We start from the raw sequence: 16,829 nt of genomic DNA on the forward strand, positions 1-16,829 counted from the left end.
TTCCGTGACAACTACATCAGGTAACCCAAACCTGGCAAAAACTGCCATAAGTTTGTGTAAAACTTTTTTACAATCTGTTCCAAAACGCATGTATTCTAGCTCTAGCCATTTCGAATAACTGTCTATAATTACAAGGAACACTTTCTGCTGAAAATGGAAAAAATCCACATGAATTCTACTAAATGGACGATTAACCGGAATCCAACTGTTGCTTGTTTTTGGGCGATGGACAATAACCATTTGATTGCAAATTAGACATGATTTCACAAAATTTTCAATATCCTGATTCAATCCAAACCAATAAACACTCCGGCGAGCTAGTTGTTTAATTTTGACAATTCCAATATGATTTTGATGTAATATTTCCAAAACTTTTCTTTGTAATGACGAAGGAATGATAACTCTTTCTTGAAACAAAATACAACCGTTGACCTCTTCTAAATCCTGGTAATGAGCATAAATATCTCTAAAGTCTCGCTCTATTTTTGTGGGCCATCCATTTGATATGTAACGTTTCAATTTCTGTAGAAAGGTATCATTTTCTGTTTCTTTGGAAATAATTTTATAATTTATAGGAAAACTGGATGAAAAATTCAGGCTTTTTATAAATTCACGTTGTAGTGATTTAGGAACTTCTTGTTGGAGTGGAAAACGAGAACAAAAATCGGCGTTCCCCATTCTGGTTGACGGCCTGTAAACAATGTCAAAATCGTAAATGCTCAATTCCATAACATAACACTGTAGTCTAGTTACGAACATTGCGTTTTTACCTTCTCGTCCAAAAATTCCAATTAGGGGTTTATGATCAGTGTAAACTGTAAATTTTTTTCCATAAAGAAACTTATGAAATTTTTTTATTGTCGTAACAACAGCCAAAGCCTCTAAGTGCAATATGGGATATGATTGCTGTGCTTTATTTAATGTAAATGAAGTGAATGCAATAGGTTTTTCAACAACGTTTATTGCATGTGCAATCACTCCACCAATACCATAATTGCATGCGTCCGAAACTACAACAATTGGTTTGTCTGGATCAAAAAATTCTAAAAGATTTGAGTTTAATCGATAGTTTTTGCTGTTAACAAAAGCTCTTTCACAATCATCATTCCATTGAAAGTGGACATTTTTCTTTAATAAATTATACAAACAACTCAATTTGGTGGACAAATGTGGAATAAATTTACCATAGAAATTCAGCAAACCCAAAAACTACTTCAGTTCCGTTATGTTTCTTGGAGACTTGGCTTCTCTTATAGTTTCAATTTTCTGAGGACACGGTTTTAGACCATCCTGAGTCAAAATATGGCCAAGAAAAGGTAAAGACGAAACAAAAAACTTGCATTTTTTAAAGTTTACCTTAACATTTGCTTTAGTTAATCTCTCTAAAACAATATAAAGCTTCTTTTTACAGTCTTCGAAATCTACTTCTGCTATTAAAACGTCATCCAAATAGCAAAATACCATCGATAAATTTTTCAAAATTTGGTCCATTATTTTCTGGAAAATAGAGGCAGATGATGATGCCCCCTGAGGCAAACGATTGTAACAAAAAAGTCCTTTAATTGTATTAATTGTCATGAATTTCCTAGATTTCTTTGTCAGTAAAAGTTGCGTATATGCTCCTGCAAGATCCAACGAGCAAAACACCTTAGCTCCAGCCAAAGAAGCGAACAAATCTTGCGCTACTGGGAGTGGATATGTATTAGGTATAATTAATTTATTAATAGATACTTTACAATCAATGACCAAACGGATGTCATTATCTTTTTTCATCACCGCAATAACAGGAGAAGCCCACTCACTGACTTCAACTGGTGTGATAACTCCTTCTTTTTCAAGAAAATCCAGGTGATCAATTACCTTTTGTCTCAAACGCAACGGAACCCTATATGCTTTTTTGAATATTGGTCTATCTTCCTTCAGAAACAACTCTGCTTTGTAACCAACTATAGGATCAGAAAAGGTTTTGTTAATTATATGTTGAAACTTACACTTGATATCTTCCACCACCTCATCAAGCCTATTGGTAGATATCTGGTTGACTGAAGACAAAGAAAAAGTGGTTCTCCAACCTGAGAAGAAAGCATCCAGCCATTTTCGGCCAAAAAGAGGAGTAATTCTGCGTAAGTTTGAATTATTTCTCAACACCACCAGCTCTAAGTATTTTTTTCCAAGACCTTTCATGAGGACTTCCACCTTTACCATACCTAAAACTTCAAGTTTGGTACCATCAACAACGACTAGATGGTTTTTGTATGGCGAAAGGTACAAATGATTCAAATTACTCTTGAAATCGTTCTCATCCATTACCGACACAGCCGAACCGCTATCGATCTCCATGCGGAAAAAACGACCTTCAATCAGTACCTCCACCATGCAAGGTTTACTAATATGATTTATGGTAGAAATCTGCATACAGGTTTCCTCATCCGACTCTGATTCACTGGTTTTTACTTCCTCTCGTAGCTTTTTGAAATAATCCGTGCTGCTCGACGTTTGGGCAACTGGGCTCGATACAAAGTTGACGCGTAAATTTCTTTTTTTATTTCTTAATTCAAAACAATACTTCTTAGTATGTCCAGTTTTGTTGCAATAAGTACAATAAAACGACCGTCGACCACCGGAAACCGAACGACTTCTGCTTCGACTGCGACTGTTGCGGAAATTACGATATCTATTTTCAGGTATTCTAACATCGCGATTTCTCGATCGGTGCTCAGATTTAAAAACGTTTCTTTCTATGGTATCGACGTTAGCTACAACTGTTAATCGCCGGTCATTTATCTCACGAGCTCTAATTCCTGCACTTTCAGTATTGACAATAATTTTTTCCACTCTCGCTAGAGTTAAATCTTCAAGTTCTAACAGTTTTTGTTGAACATCTTTGTCAAAAACTCCCATAACCAATTTATCCCGAATCGCGGTGTCTTTAAAATCCCCAAAAGCACAACTTTCCGCTTGCAGCTTCACATTCAGGATGAAGTCCTCCGCCTTCTGACTTTCCTCTTGAGCCATATTGTAAAATTTGTATCTTTGGAACATATCAGTTTCAACTTTATCGAAACGTCTTTTTAATGAGGTTATGATGTCTTCGTAGGTTTGATTTGATAAATCCTGACCTGGATGAAGCAATTTTAATTCGCTATAAGTTTCTTGCCCACACATTGCCAAAAAATAAGTTTTGCGATCAACTTCCGCAATTTTATTACAACGAAAAACCCATTCCATTTGTTCAACATATTGCGCGAACGAAATGGAATTGGGAATGAAAAAGTCAATGTTGCCGATGAGTGGCATTTTGGCAAAAAAAAAATCAATACAACAATGCAAAAGTACTTGAAAAACAATCCAATTGTTTTTACGCAAAATTTAATGGAATGCACACTTCGAAACAAAAGAAAAATTAAAAAACGTACCTTTGTTTGATGAAGCCCAGCCAAAATCCGACCGAGGCTAACCCAAGCAAACTTATCCGGCAAAAAAAAACCAAGTCCAAAGGCACAACAGCAACCTCCACAGCACAGCAACAGCGGTAATTCGACGATGGCCCAACTCGCAGCAACAACAGCAACAGCAGATGATTTATTGTTCCGCCCGGAAGAAAAAGCACGCACCGGTAATAAGCTTTACCGGAAGCCACGCACGACAACCACAAACAGACCGTGGCTCGGCTTTTTGTTTGTTCTACCGTGAAAAAACCACGTGTTTTGTGAAAATGTCTTTCACGGGAATAAAAAACGGGAAAAGGTTAGGCAAAATTCACCACGGCAAAACACTGCCGGAACCGCCTTCGATTACCACTTAGAACAACAAAATTCACTTTTAAATAAAAACTTGGAATTTTCCTCGTCGCCACTAAAAGATTTCGGACGGCGAATAAAAAAGCGTCTTGTCTGGTGAAGAGCGGAAATCCAAAGAGACCGATTTTTATTTTTCTTTTTCGTACGTCAATTTCATTTGACGTTTTCGTTGACGTTAATCGAGATGGATTCTCCAATGTTTATTACACGCTGATTTTTTTTAACTCAAATTCGAGGTGGATTCTACAAAGGTGAGTATGTTACTTGTCGTGGATCGTTTAGGCATGAACCCGTGCTGATCGTTGGAAAGTTGGTGCTTGAAGAACGAATTTATGAGATCCAAAATAACCAATTTAAACAATTTGGCTTTCGCGCATAGAGCTGAAATTCCGCGGTAGTTGTTAACATCTCTCTTGTCACCCTTGTTGTGATCAGGAAACATGTAGGCTTTCTTCCACAGTGAGGGAAAGATTCCAACATCCAGCCGAATAGGAAACAGCAAAAGTGGCATAAAACGCTTAAAAAAACTAGCAGGTCTACCATCCGGGCACATAGATGTAGTTTTTCAGCTTAGTTGTCGCTTTCGATATGGATGCATCGTCGATTATGATACCGTTAAACGAAGAACCTTTAGGTAAGATATTTCTCACAGCTGTAGCCAGTTGCTCAGAAGAAATGGATCTAGTTTTAAAAATGCTAGAGAATTTCTCGCATGAAAAAATGCCAAAGTAACTCCAATTTTGAAACCTGCCTTCAAGTTATCGACCAATTAGTTTGCTTCCATCTTTAAGTAAACTATCTGCGAGAGTTATTTTGAATAGAATGATGATTCACATTAATCAGAATTCTATTTTCCCTGATGAACAATTTGGTTTTCGTTATGGACATTCTACTACACATCAACTTTTGAGTGTAACTAATATGATTAACGCTAGCAAATCTGAAGGTTATTCAACTGGTGTTGCTCTTCTAGTTATTGAAAAAGCTTTTGACAGTGTTTGGCACAAAGGTTTAGTAGCTAAATTAGCTTGATTTGATTTTCCTGTATATCTCACCAAAATTATTCAAAATTATTTGACTAGTAGAACCTTACAAGTAAGCTATAAAAATTCATGCTCTGAAAGGACACTCATTAGAGCTGGTGTCCCTCAGGGTAGTATACTTCGGCCAATTTCACACCATATTTTTACTTCTGATCTTGCTGATGTACTAGAAGGAAAAGGTAGAAGATTATTTGCTGATGATACTTCGCTTTCAGCCAAAGGTTGAAATTCACGGGTGGTACGCAGTAGATTGCAACAAAATTTAAATTCCTTTTTGAATTACTTGAACATGTGGAAAATTTCTCCTAACGCTTCCAAAACTCAACTTATTTTATTTTCTCCATAGGCCAAAAACAAGTTTTTAAAAACTTAATGAAAATCATTCCATAACTTTTAATGGGGTTTTATTAGAATGGTCTTATCACGTGAAGTACTTGGGACTTACACTTTATCGGAATCTTACTTTTAAAAATCACATTGAAGATATTCAATCTGAATGTAATAAATATACTAAATCTCTTTATTCTCTCATCAACATTTTGCGTGTACATTTTGTGGGAGTTTTTTTTATGGGCGATGGAATCGAAAAGTTATTCTTTCTCTCCTTGAAAAAACGCGTAAGATCTGTCAAAAGTTGGGTGAAATTTTAGCTGCATCCCACTTGTACTAGTGGACCATCACCCAAATTCGGCACCGCTTCCATCGCCTATTGCCATGAAAAACGTTCCAAGGAAATGAGGATTTTTTATTATGTGACGGAGTGCGCCGGAGGTCCTTAAATTTCCACCAAAAATATCAAATTTGGTTCTGTATATACTGTGTTAATAGTTTTTTATATTTTTTGCAAAAACTTAGATACATATCAATGTGATATACCAGAACACTGTAACAACCAAGTCTTAAATCTCAATATAATCATAGATGTACTTCCGTGCCAATTCATAATTTTGGTTGTTCCGATAAATGCACGCCAAATTAAATGCGATCTCAGCTCGCAAATCCAAATGTTCCGGATGCTGCAGGATCAGCTCATTGGTCGCTTCCAGAGCTATCTTGTAGTGCTCGACTGCCAAGGTGTGCAACCCGAGCTGATGATACATACGCCCGATATTGTAGTGCACTTCGTGTTTCAGTTCCTCGGGGCGACCCTTCCGATACTTTTCCATAAATGCTATCGCTTGGGCGGCAATTAGTTGCTTTTTGCCGGTGAATTTTTGGCAAGCAATTTGGGTGAAGGTGACCCCTACGAGCATCGCAATCATTGGATTGCCAGTTTTCTGATAGATTTTGCTGTAATCGTTTAGGGCGTACTTGTATGTTCCGGCGTTCAGATGGTAGTTCGCTTGGATGGTGCGGATGTTGATGTCTGAGTTTTGAATTCGAGCAAGCAGTCGCATGAGGTATCGATTGTATCGGATATCTCCGGTTATCAGGATGACCAAATTGAAGAGGTTCCACATTCGTGGATTGTTAAATCTCTTTTCTTTGTTGATTCGTTCCCTGATTAGGTTGTACGCAAAACTGGGATCGCGATTATAAAGACATGCCAAAAGAGCTAAATTTTGTAGTTCTGCTCGATATGCCCAGAATCGCTTTGAAGTGTGTAGATGGGTGACTAGTTTCTGGAAATAGATGTAGTTTTTCATATAGTCGGCTACCTCGAGGAGACTCAACATCAATTCCCACTCCGCTTCAACGGAGGGTTCATTTTCGGAACGGGAAAAGTCTGGAGAACTGTCGTCACCGGGGTCGTGGAGGGAATCTTTGATGTCTTGAATGGCTTTGACCATTTCGTTGTGACGAACGACCGAAATGGCGGCGCCCATCTCTAGTCGGCTTTTCAGCGGAATACAATGCCTCGTCAACAACATCGAACCGCATTCGAGGAACTCATCGTACCTGCCAACTTCCTTCAGCATCAAACAACGTTCGTACAGGAGCTCCGCATCGAGGACTTCAGTTTCCGGGTCCTGTTCAAGAGCTTGCAGCGCTTCGTCGTAGTTTCCTTGCTGCTTGAGTAGCGCCGAAAGAGTTAGCCGGGCGTCCATGTGTTGAGCTAGGGAGACGACCTGAAAGTTGTGGATAGAAAGATTTTAAATTCTGAATCCAGAATATGGTTTCGAATTCAGATTTCATGAGTTTTTAGATTTGAATTTAAAATGTACATTTCCGAATGAGATTTCAGATTCCAAATATTTTATTTTTGGCTTTAGATTTCAGATCTACGTTTCATATTTCAATTTTTGGATTCAGGTTTCAGATTCAAATTGAGAACATTAAAATTTCATTGAGATTTGCATATTTGATTTAGAATAAAGACTTTAGAGCCAAAAAGGTATATGTGCAAAAACGATTAATTATTAAGTTACAAATGCTATAAATTAAATTCTAAACGTATGAGCCGTTTCAAATAAAGAGCTACATAAAAAATGCCATGCATGTTTATGTAGAACAAAAGCTTTTTTGAGGTTGCCAGAATGTAGATTACAAATTCAGATTTAGAGATTATAATTCGATTTCGGAAATTCATGGTGAGATTTTAATTCGGATTTATGTTTCAAAAATCAAAATAATATAAAGATTCAAAATATAGATTCAAATTCCTACCTTTTTGTAGGCCTCGATCGCCTCGTTGAAGTCTCCCATAGCGCGCAAACAGTCTGCGTACCTCAACCAAACGGCTGCCATCGAATAGTTTTTACTGTTGATCAGCGGACGCAACATTCGCAGCGCAAAGTGATACTGCTCTTCCTTCATAAGCGACTCGGCAATGTCCAGATAACAATCACCAGCCTCCTCAACGTTGATATGCTTTAGCACGTCCTCCAGGATCATATCGAACAGGTGTTCGCATTTCAGATGGATCAACACCACCACCAGCTTGGTACGAAAATCCAGAAACATATCCGGTGGAATCACCACCGTGTAGATGGTTCGACTGGTCGGTTGTGTGCCATGATCGTTGACAACTTCATGTACTTCTACATCAGTGTGACTCATCAGAACATCCAAAGCCCGCCGAAAAGCACCAGTTCCGATGAGAAGCTCCAGAAACAAATTGATATGTTCCACACTGAACAGTTCCGGGACTTTAGCGTAAGCTCGTTCCATGGCATCCATGGCTGCCGTAATATTGTTGTCCTCATGGAACTTTTTAGCTAACCGTTTAGCCGTGTCCACCAAAAATTCTCCCCTTTCTTTGGGAATGTAAGGGAGCATCGCGTAGTAACATTTGAAAGCTTGCTTTTCCTCGCCCTTTTTCTCTAGCAGCTGTACCCTTTTCATTCGGTAATCGAAGTTTTTTGGGTCAGCTTTGATGGCACGCGAGTAGCAGGTCAAAGCTTGGTCAATGTTACCTTTTTCCTCCGAAAGTTCAGCAATTCGAACCCATTGCTCTACATCACCCGGGTTCAAATGAGCCGCAATCAGCGAGAACTGAAGGTACTTCTCCGGATCTTCCGTCTCGTAGATTTGAGCTAACGTAATGAAAGGTTCGTAGGCCAGAGGAACTTGTCGTATAATTTCTAGACAGAGCTTTTTGGCAGTTTCCGTGTCGCCACGAGCATAGCAAAGATTAGCCTGACCCATCAGTCCCTGCAAGGCTGAAGGAAGAAACCGTTTCTGTCGACGCATGGAAGTTTTTCCTTCAACTTTAACATGAACTGGTCCCTGAAGATTTCCCTTAAGTGCGTCTCGACGGGCTGAGCTGTAATCTTTTTCAAATCCTATCGATTTCCTTGAACTTCGTCGAGTCGCTCTAAAAATAATTATTCAAAATTTATAAAATGTCTATCTTAACGAAGTTTTAAAATTCTCACGTAGGAATCATCTCCTCATCCTCCAGCACCACATCGCCGCCTTGCTGCATCCTGACCTGATATTCACTGTAGCTAATCTCCCCGGCGACGAACTTTTTGATCCACATTTCCTTCTGCTGCGGATTTTCGTCGTCCGTTTCCGATTCCGATTGGGCCGACGTCGAAGTGGTCGAGGTCATGGTGCTGGTACGAGTCCGTCGCCGGCCCGCTCCTGCTCGACTTCCGCTGGGTGGAATGATTATCGAGGCCCCCGGTTCACCGGGCAGCGGAATACGACTGGCTTCGACGAACTGAGATAGCTCCTGCGGGTCGACTTGCATCTCGTCCAGCTCCTCGATCACCACCCGTTCCGCCTCGGAGGACATTTTTTGATGATTCGTTCGAGACGATCTTTAGCCACAAAAACTGCGAAATTCGGCTCAATTTGTGAAAACAGTTCCGAGTGTGAAAATGCAAGAAGATTTTTGTTTTTTTAAATTTGTTTGTCGGAGTCAACTTGTACACGATTAGAAAAGTCAGCTCAAATTGAATTATTTAACTTCGTTGAAAGAATCCCAAAACTGAAAAAAAACACAAGAAAAAAATGGTTCTCAATTTTAAAATTGACAAAATTAAACTCTATAGAAATGCCCAAGATTGTGATTTTTTTTAAATGTCTTTATTATAGAGATTTTCAGCTCTGTAATAAAGACAATTAAAATTAATTCACAATCTTGGGTATTTCTAGAGTATAATTTTGTTAATTATAAAAGATTGTGAATTCCACGAAAATTCAACAGTAGCATTAAACGAATCGCTCCTGATGATCAAACTTGCCATCAATGACCTACTGAGAGAAGGTTAATGTTGTTTATATAACCCCTCTTGTGGCTATAGCTTGAACTTTGAATAGTTTAATTTTATTTAATTTTCATTTTTTACAATTTTTTTTTAGAAATTATTTGCGATTAATTTTAACCTTCCAAAGCCGTTCGCTAAAAATCCGTTTCGGGGAAATTTGAACTGTAGTTTGATTTCGTTCTCCTGGCTACAAATGTTAACCGATTTTGGTGATATTATATTCATTGTCTAGGTAATTTATTCTTATTACTCAACATTTCAAAATAAAGTTGATAAGTATTACCAGATTATCAGAAACTGGTCCAGAAAGTAAAAAGTCCGAAAAATCAATTTTATTTTTACAATACTCATAACTTCTGACAGCTTTTCTGTATTTAACTGTTTTTTTAATGTTTGAAATTGTCAAGAATCCATCTATCCGACAATGTATAGATACGTTGGGGTCCAATGAAAGTGTTGACCGTTATGACTAATCTTCCGGTAGAAAAAAATCTTACTTTAAAAAACGACATCCAGTTTTAGCTTTGCTTAGCTGTATTTCATTTCCCAATGAACCGATTTTCAAAACTCAAATTTTAATTTTTTGGCGTTGAATTGATCATTATTTTCATAGAACATACTTGGTCTATCAAAATTACCAGTTCATCAGTATATTGGAATGAAGATAAAGATGTTTGAAATGTGCGCTTCGGGTTATATTGAACCGAACGGCTTTGGAGGGTTAACTCAATGCTGGATATCGATTGTTCGAAAAAATTGGAATTTAATTTGTCATTTAAAATTTTACATGGAAATCTTTTGACAAAAATGAAGTACATTTTTTCACGTACATTCTAAATGCTCAAGTTGTTGAGTGTAGAAATCCAAAACGACGGCTCGTTGACAGCTGCCAAACTAAAAAAAAAACTGGCAGCACTGTTTTCTAGTGTGCGAACATCATTTTTGTAGACGGTCGTATTAGTGAATTTCGGCAAATTTTAAAACTTTCGACTAATGAATCGCATTAATTTCGGATTTTAAGTGTGACCTGGCTGTCGGCGGATAGAGTAACGTCATCGTTGACCGTGCGGGTTGTTATCGGAAGTGCCGGAATAGAATAGGAGAACGCGTAATCGTCGAAATACGAAGTGCCTCTGCTTGCTGCGGAAGAAAGTTAGGGTGCGGATTGCATGTCTCAGGTGATTAGCTACAAGAAAAATGTATGATAAAAAAAAAGTTCCACGATGTTATGGGTTTGCGGTGTGATCGGAATTTCAATAGATGTCCCAATTTGCTGGATATATCTACGCGATGTGAACGCATGCTTATAATTTACATGTGTGTTAAATAATATCCAAAATATCCTACTTTATTCAAAAAAAAATTTCACATTGCAATTTTTTCATTGCTTTAAGATTTTACAATAAGCTTCTTACTAGAAATATTCGACTACGAATCTTGTTTTTCAAATGAATTACTTGTATTTTAAGTACCCAGTGAAAGGTTCATTTAAGCCCTCGGTTTTAAGAAAACGGTAGGTTTTTTTTAACCAAATGTAAAATATTTAAAATAGTAATCCAAATTACTGAAAAACTGAAGAATTTTATATCTTAAATTTAGGTAAGTACTCCCTATATTTTTGTTTGCAAATATTTTTAATGACCTTATTGATGAGCATATTTATTTGAAACGATTTTTGAATGCGAATAAAATAAATAACCTTTGAATACAGTTTGAATCAAGTTCACAAATAAAGTCTGCTATCAAGATTTTTTATGAAAAGTTGCGTGAGGCGAGTTGTTGGAAATGATACGGAAAATAAGATTCGATAATTATTGCTGAGTACGTTGAGGAAGGTCAATGTCTTTTAGTACCACTTGGAGGTTGTTCGCAGCATACCACTCCATGGCCTGTTCTTGCAATGACAATTATATTGCTCGTGGGAAGGCACAGATGTTTTTCCAGGATGTATGGTGCATTGATTAACTGACTGACGATCTTTCAACACTATTTCAATCGCCAGAAATACAAGATCTTTCTTCCCAGACGAAACATTCCCCAGAAAATTTAAAAAAAACCGAAATTGCCACCGACCCGCCGTTGGAAGCGGCAACATCAGATGTAATCTAGCTGCCAAGATACTGGAAGCATTCCACTTCTCAACCTGTTGTGCAATTAGTTTTTTTTTTCTATTAGCTTGTATTTTAAAGAACTTTTGTAAAAAAGGTCCAAAATCATTCACGAAATTTCTGCACTTTTTTGACAAAACTATAAAACAGCTTTTCAATCAACCATCAACTTTCCTCAAGACCGCAAGTAATTTAACATTTGCGAAAAATGTTATAGAAGTTTCTTTTTTGTTTACTTTTCCTCAAATTTTTCATTAATCTTCATCGGACCGTAACGGAATACTGCGTTTATATTTTATATTTATCAAGGAAATCTGTCCCATCCAAAAGCAAGTTGACGGTGCTTTCGTCACCGGTATGACACAGTCAACTTTTATCTTATCAGTACCAAAACGCTCGCGATCCGGCGTGGGAACCTCGCGAATGTATTCTTGCTCTGAGTCATGCTAGTCAAAAGCTAGTACCAAACACAATATTCGTCATAGAAAAAAATCCAGTAACTAAAAACTACCTACAAACGTTGGTCCGTTTGAGAGAGTATTAGTAGTAGTACTTTTCGAAATTCCGTAAACCCAAAAATCATCGAAACTGCTCTATACAACCACTAGTCACAGTTCCATATTTATTTATGACCATCAGTTTGTCTAATATAACGGAAAATATCGGCGCTTTATCTACACGCTCTCATTGGCGTAATTACTCCCCTCGAGAAAATAGTCTCAGTTCGAAGTTGAACGATGGTAACGACACCCTACATCATCAATGAAATTTACGACATCATTCAGAAGGTAATCAAAAGCAGGTTTAAAAAAATTAAATTCAAATTTCAAGTTAGTGACGCTTTGCTTTAATACACCAGTCGACGGCTTTCGAGTTGACACTGGAAGCTCTGCTGGCGCTCGGCGTAATATGGATAGTGCTGTACAAAAGTGCCGGGAAACGGGGCCGCCGATTGACGCCGGAGCAAAAGGCTAAACTGATCGATGAATGGACCCCGGAACCATTAGCTGCCGCCGTTCCGGAAGATCATCCGGCACTGCATACCCACGTGGTGTCGGGGAAGGTGGGCAAATTTATCGAGATCGATGGGAAGCGCTGTTTGAATATGGCCTCGCACAACTATCTGGGGCTGATCGAGGACGATGACATTCAGCAGGCAGCCATAACGAGCTTGCGCAAGTATGGAGTAGGTTCGTGCGGACCACGTGGTTTTTATGGAACCGTTGACGTCCATCTAGATCTGGAGGAAAGGCTGGCTCGATTCATGGAGGTCGAGGAAGCGGTTGTTTATTCGTATGCTTTCTCAACCATTGCCAGTGCCATTCCAGCGTACGCCAAGCGAGGCGACATCGTTTTTGTGTAAGTTTAGCTTAAAATTCGATCGGTATCTTAATTGAACTCATTATCTTAACTGTTTCAGAGATGAATGTGCCAATTTTGCAATCCAAAAAGGTCTTGATGCGTCTCGCAGCCGAGTGGTTTTCTTCAAACATAACGATATGGCCGACTTGGAAAGATTGTTAGAAGAACAAGCCGTTCAGGATAGACGCAACCCCAAGAAGGCCGCCAAAACGAGACGGTTCCTTGTAGTGGAAGCTATCTATATGAACACCGGAGAAATCTGTCCCCTGCCTCAGTTGGTAGAATTACGTAAACGATACAAACTAAGGATGTTCCTAGACGAAAGCCTCTCCTTTGGGGTACTCGGCAAAAATGGCCGTGGGTTGATCGAGCATTTCAATGTTGATGTAAGTTCAAACACTTTTTCTGGTCAGAGATAATTTATGCAATTAATGCTCACATTTTTTAGAAAATCGAAGTTGATCTGCGTTCGGCTGGATTGGAATGGGCAGCCGGAACCATTGGTGGATTCTGTGCCGGGACATCCTTTATTGTGGAGCATCAGCGTCTGTCCGGGCTGGGCTACTGTTTTTCGGCTTCACTGCCACCCCTTCTGACCCAAGCTGCCATCAGTGCGCTGGATCGTTTCGAAAGTGACCCGAAGATTTTCGAGGAGCTCAGGACGATATGCCGGAAAGTTTCACAGTGAGTGTGATTGTTGATTAATCGCGCCTATGAAAAGTAATTTTATTTAATGATTTTTTTACAGAAAATTACCAACGTTAAAAGATTTTACATTCCGAGGTGACGCTTTATCCCCGGTGAAACATCTTTACCTGAGAAAAGAGCGGGACTATGCTACGGAAAAACAGTTACTGGATACCATTTCTAAAGAGGTAAACATAATTTAAATAAAAAGAGTGAATGATTATCTTTGAACATTTTCAAAACACTTAATTTTACTACGATTCGGATGAAATGTGTCAACCTCACATGAATTCTAAATAAATTTTTTAAATTGAACCAACCTTTGCAATATTCATCATGCGTTGAAAACTGTTTGAGCTTTTGTCCAGCCCGAACGGTAGCTTTGTCAATTTCTAATGTACAGAAGCTATACATGTATACTTTCTGGAGTCTTCTTCAAAAGGTATGTGGGTTCGTACTACTGAAATCATCATGGGGTTCTTTTAAAATTTTGTTTAAGGGTTTCACATTTCAATTCAACAAATTCCATTGAAGTATCGTTTATAGGATGTTGCTTTTTATGATATTTGCTAAGGAACTTTGTAAGAATCGGACTTACTAACAAAATAATTCTCTTTGTCAACAGTGCATCAACAATGGCCTTGCAGTGATATCGTGTGAATATTTGGAAAACATGGAAAAACAACTTGCGCGGTCCAGCATCCGTTTGACCGTGAACCGTTTGCTGTCCGACGCCGATATCGAGGATGCGTTCCGGATTCTGAACCAAGCAGCCTCTACTGTTCTGTCCAAAGTTTAAGGCAAACATGAGAGCTGAGATCAGGTAAAAGATTCATTTCAAAACACTAGTCGATCCGGTGTTACTGCTGCCTCACGTTCTTTCCCTGTTTTTGCTACTGGTAGCACTTTTCAAAATTTACATGTATTTTACATCTGGCGGTGAACCAAAAACATATGATTAATTGAAAATGTACGAGATGTAAAATTTATCTTAGTTTGATAAAAGTCAGGAATAACGGAAACTGCTTTTAAAAAGTAGTTTGCTTCTTCACAACAAACCAAGTATTTATCGATAGGTGTGCAGTACATAATGCTAAAGTCAGCGCATTTTTTCTTAAAACACGATCAACGAACAACACTATTAAGCTATGAATTGAATATTTGACAACAGTTAATCTTTACCAAGAAGTACATTCTGCCTTTGCCTCACGGAAATCAGATTTCAGAAGGTATGAGTTAGTTAAAAATATTAATGAAACTTTAAAAATAATAATTTTAGTGTAAGGAATACAATTCAAACGAAAAGGGGTGTTCATTTTTGGGTTCTTCTTATAAAATTATCACACATTTTCAATGCCACACGTTATGACGTGAAGGTGTACAGCATAGAGCACTCGATGACCTGTTGTTTAGGTCAGATTGTATGGAAACCAAACAATTAACTAACATAAGGTATGACGCACTATAACGAACTATTGGAAAAAACACATTTAAACCATCTTTAATGGATATAAATAGCGATGTAAGTTAAGCTGAACACGTAAATTATTCGAAAGAAACATTCCTTCAAGGGTTTTAGGGAAAAAACTTCGTACTAATTTTGACTCACATTAATTTGGTGATTTTGATATTTTCGATTTTGTAGTGATTCTGTATCCTGAAGTGGTTGTCTTTTGACTCACGATTCTCATTACCCTTAGACTTTTTTCTTTTTTTTTTTTAAAGACATACACCGTCTTAGCCGATTTACACGAGACCTCAGGCCTTACGCCTTACATCTGGGCGGCTCTAAGGCGACGAGGGGTCCCAGAGAAACTAGTCCATCTCATCGAAGCACAGTATGAGGCATTTTCGTGCAAGGTCTTGCACGACGGTGTCTTGTCCGAACCAATCCCGGTAACTGCTGGAGTGAGACAAGGATGTATTCTATCACCGCTACTTTTCCTAATCGTAATGGATGAGATTCTGATTGGATCGATTGACTGTGCACCGAACCGAGGATTGCCGTGGAATCCTTCAACAATGGAGCAACTGAACGACCTTGACCTGGCTGACGATATTGTTTTGCTCGCCCAAACACAACCAGATATGCAGAGCAAACTCGACGACCTCACCGAAAGTTCCAAGGCAACAGGTCTCAAAGTCAATGTCGGAAAGACCAAGTCGATGGAGATCAACACAGGAAATCCCTCCAGTTTCATGGTAGCTGGGCAACAAGTTGAGAAAGTGGAGTGCTTCCAGTATCTTGGTAGCCAGATTACGCCTGATGGTGGTACCAGAAAAGACATCGAAACACGGATCAGAAAGGCCCGATTTGCGTTTGCGAGTCTCCGAAACATCTGGCGGTCACGCCAGATCTCTCTACGAACAAAAATCCGAATCTTCAACTCAAACGTCAAATCCGTATTGCTGTACGGGTGCGAAACTTGGTGCACATATGCGGTAACGACGCGAAAACTGCAAGTATTTGTAAACCGCTGCCTGCGGAATATCATCCGCGCTTGGTGGCCTGGCAACTGGATCTCGAATGAGGAACTACATCGCCGGTGTCATCAAAAGGCGCTAGAAATCGAGATTCGGGAACGTAAGTGGAAATGGATTGGGCACACGCTGCGAAGAGATGAAAACGAGATTTGCAGAGAGGCTCTAGATTGGAATCCAGAAGGTCATCGAAGAAGAGGCAGACCCAGAAATTCGTGGCGGCGAAGCCTAGCCGCTGAAATCCGAACTGTCGACGAGAATCTTGACTGGGACCAGGTGAAGACGCTGGCACCGGATCGTCAACAGTGGAGGTCTTTTACCACGGCCATATGCACCGGAGGATCGGCGCGGGATCATTAAGTAAGTAAGTAAGTCAGGCCTTACGAGACCTCAGGCATTACGAGACCTCAGGCCTTACGAGACCTCAGGCCTTACGAGACCTCAGGCCTCTGCGAAGTAGTTCCACCTCCCCGTGGTGCAGAGTGGAAACGTGTCTGCAAGTCCGGCGTATTGCAGATGTACGGCCAAGAGAACTACACCAAATCCACTAGAGGCTGTCGACGGGTCTGCCAAACCCGCGCGGAAGAAGTGGTGCACCCGGGTACTTAGGTACCAGTACTTGGGTGTGTGTGTGATGGTCCAACACGCTTTCGGGGGGTCATGGTCCTGATATGCGGACGTGACCGGAGG

At 39.3% G+C, this 16,829-nt stretch overlaps 2 protein-coding genes across 5 annotated transcripts; one reads left to right on the forward strand and one right to left on the reverse strand.

The window, feature by feature from the left end:
- Window positions 1-4,237: 4,237 nt before the first annotated feature.
- Window positions 4,238-15,189, forward strand: LOC129746589 (serine palmitoyltransferase 1). Of its 4 annotated transcripts, none has more exons than XM_055740323.1 (7): window positions 4,238-4,434; window positions 12,249-12,397; window positions 12,469-12,968; window positions 13,030-13,357; window positions 13,420-13,655; window positions 13,720-13,846; window positions 14,284-15,189. In XM_055740323.1, the coding sequence occupies exons 2-7, from the start codon at window positions 12,347-12,349 to the stop codon at window positions 14,455-14,457; spliced, it is 1,416 nt and encodes a 471-aa protein (XP_055596298.1). In that variant the 5' UTR covers window positions 4,238-4,434; window positions 12,249-12,346; the 3' UTR covers window positions 14,458-15,189. The 4 variants fall into 4 exon arrangements, with proteins under 4 accessions (XP_055596298.1, XP_055596297.1, XP_055596296.1 ...); XM_055740322.1 differs by lacking the exon at window positions 4,238-4,434 and adding an exon at window positions 10,403-10,700; XM_055740321.1 differs by lacking the exon at window positions 4,238-4,434 and adding an exon at window positions 10,403-10,679.
- Window positions 5,271-9,150, reverse strand: LOC129746588 (general transcription factor 3C polypeptide 3). The gene is made up of 3 exons (XM_055740319.1): window positions 8,662-9,150; window positions 7,451-8,600; window positions 5,271-6,912 (listed from the first exon to the last, which is right to left on the reverse strand). The coding sequence occupies exons 1-3, from the start codon at window positions 9,024-9,026 to the stop codon at window positions 5,743-5,745; spliced, it is 2,685 nt and encodes an 894-aa protein (XP_055596294.1). The 5' UTR covers window positions 9,027-9,150; the 3' UTR covers window positions 5,271-5,742.
- Window positions 15,190-16,829: the final 1,640 nt, after the last annotated feature.

This window comes from Uranotaenia lowii, chromosome 2 (assembly GCF_029784155.1).
Source record: "Uranotaenia lowii strain MFRU-FL chromosome 2, ASM2978415v1, whole genome shotgun sequence".
Taxonomy (NCBI): domain Eukaryota; kingdom Metazoa; phylum Arthropoda; class Insecta; order Diptera; family Culicidae; genus Uranotaenia; species Uranotaenia lowii.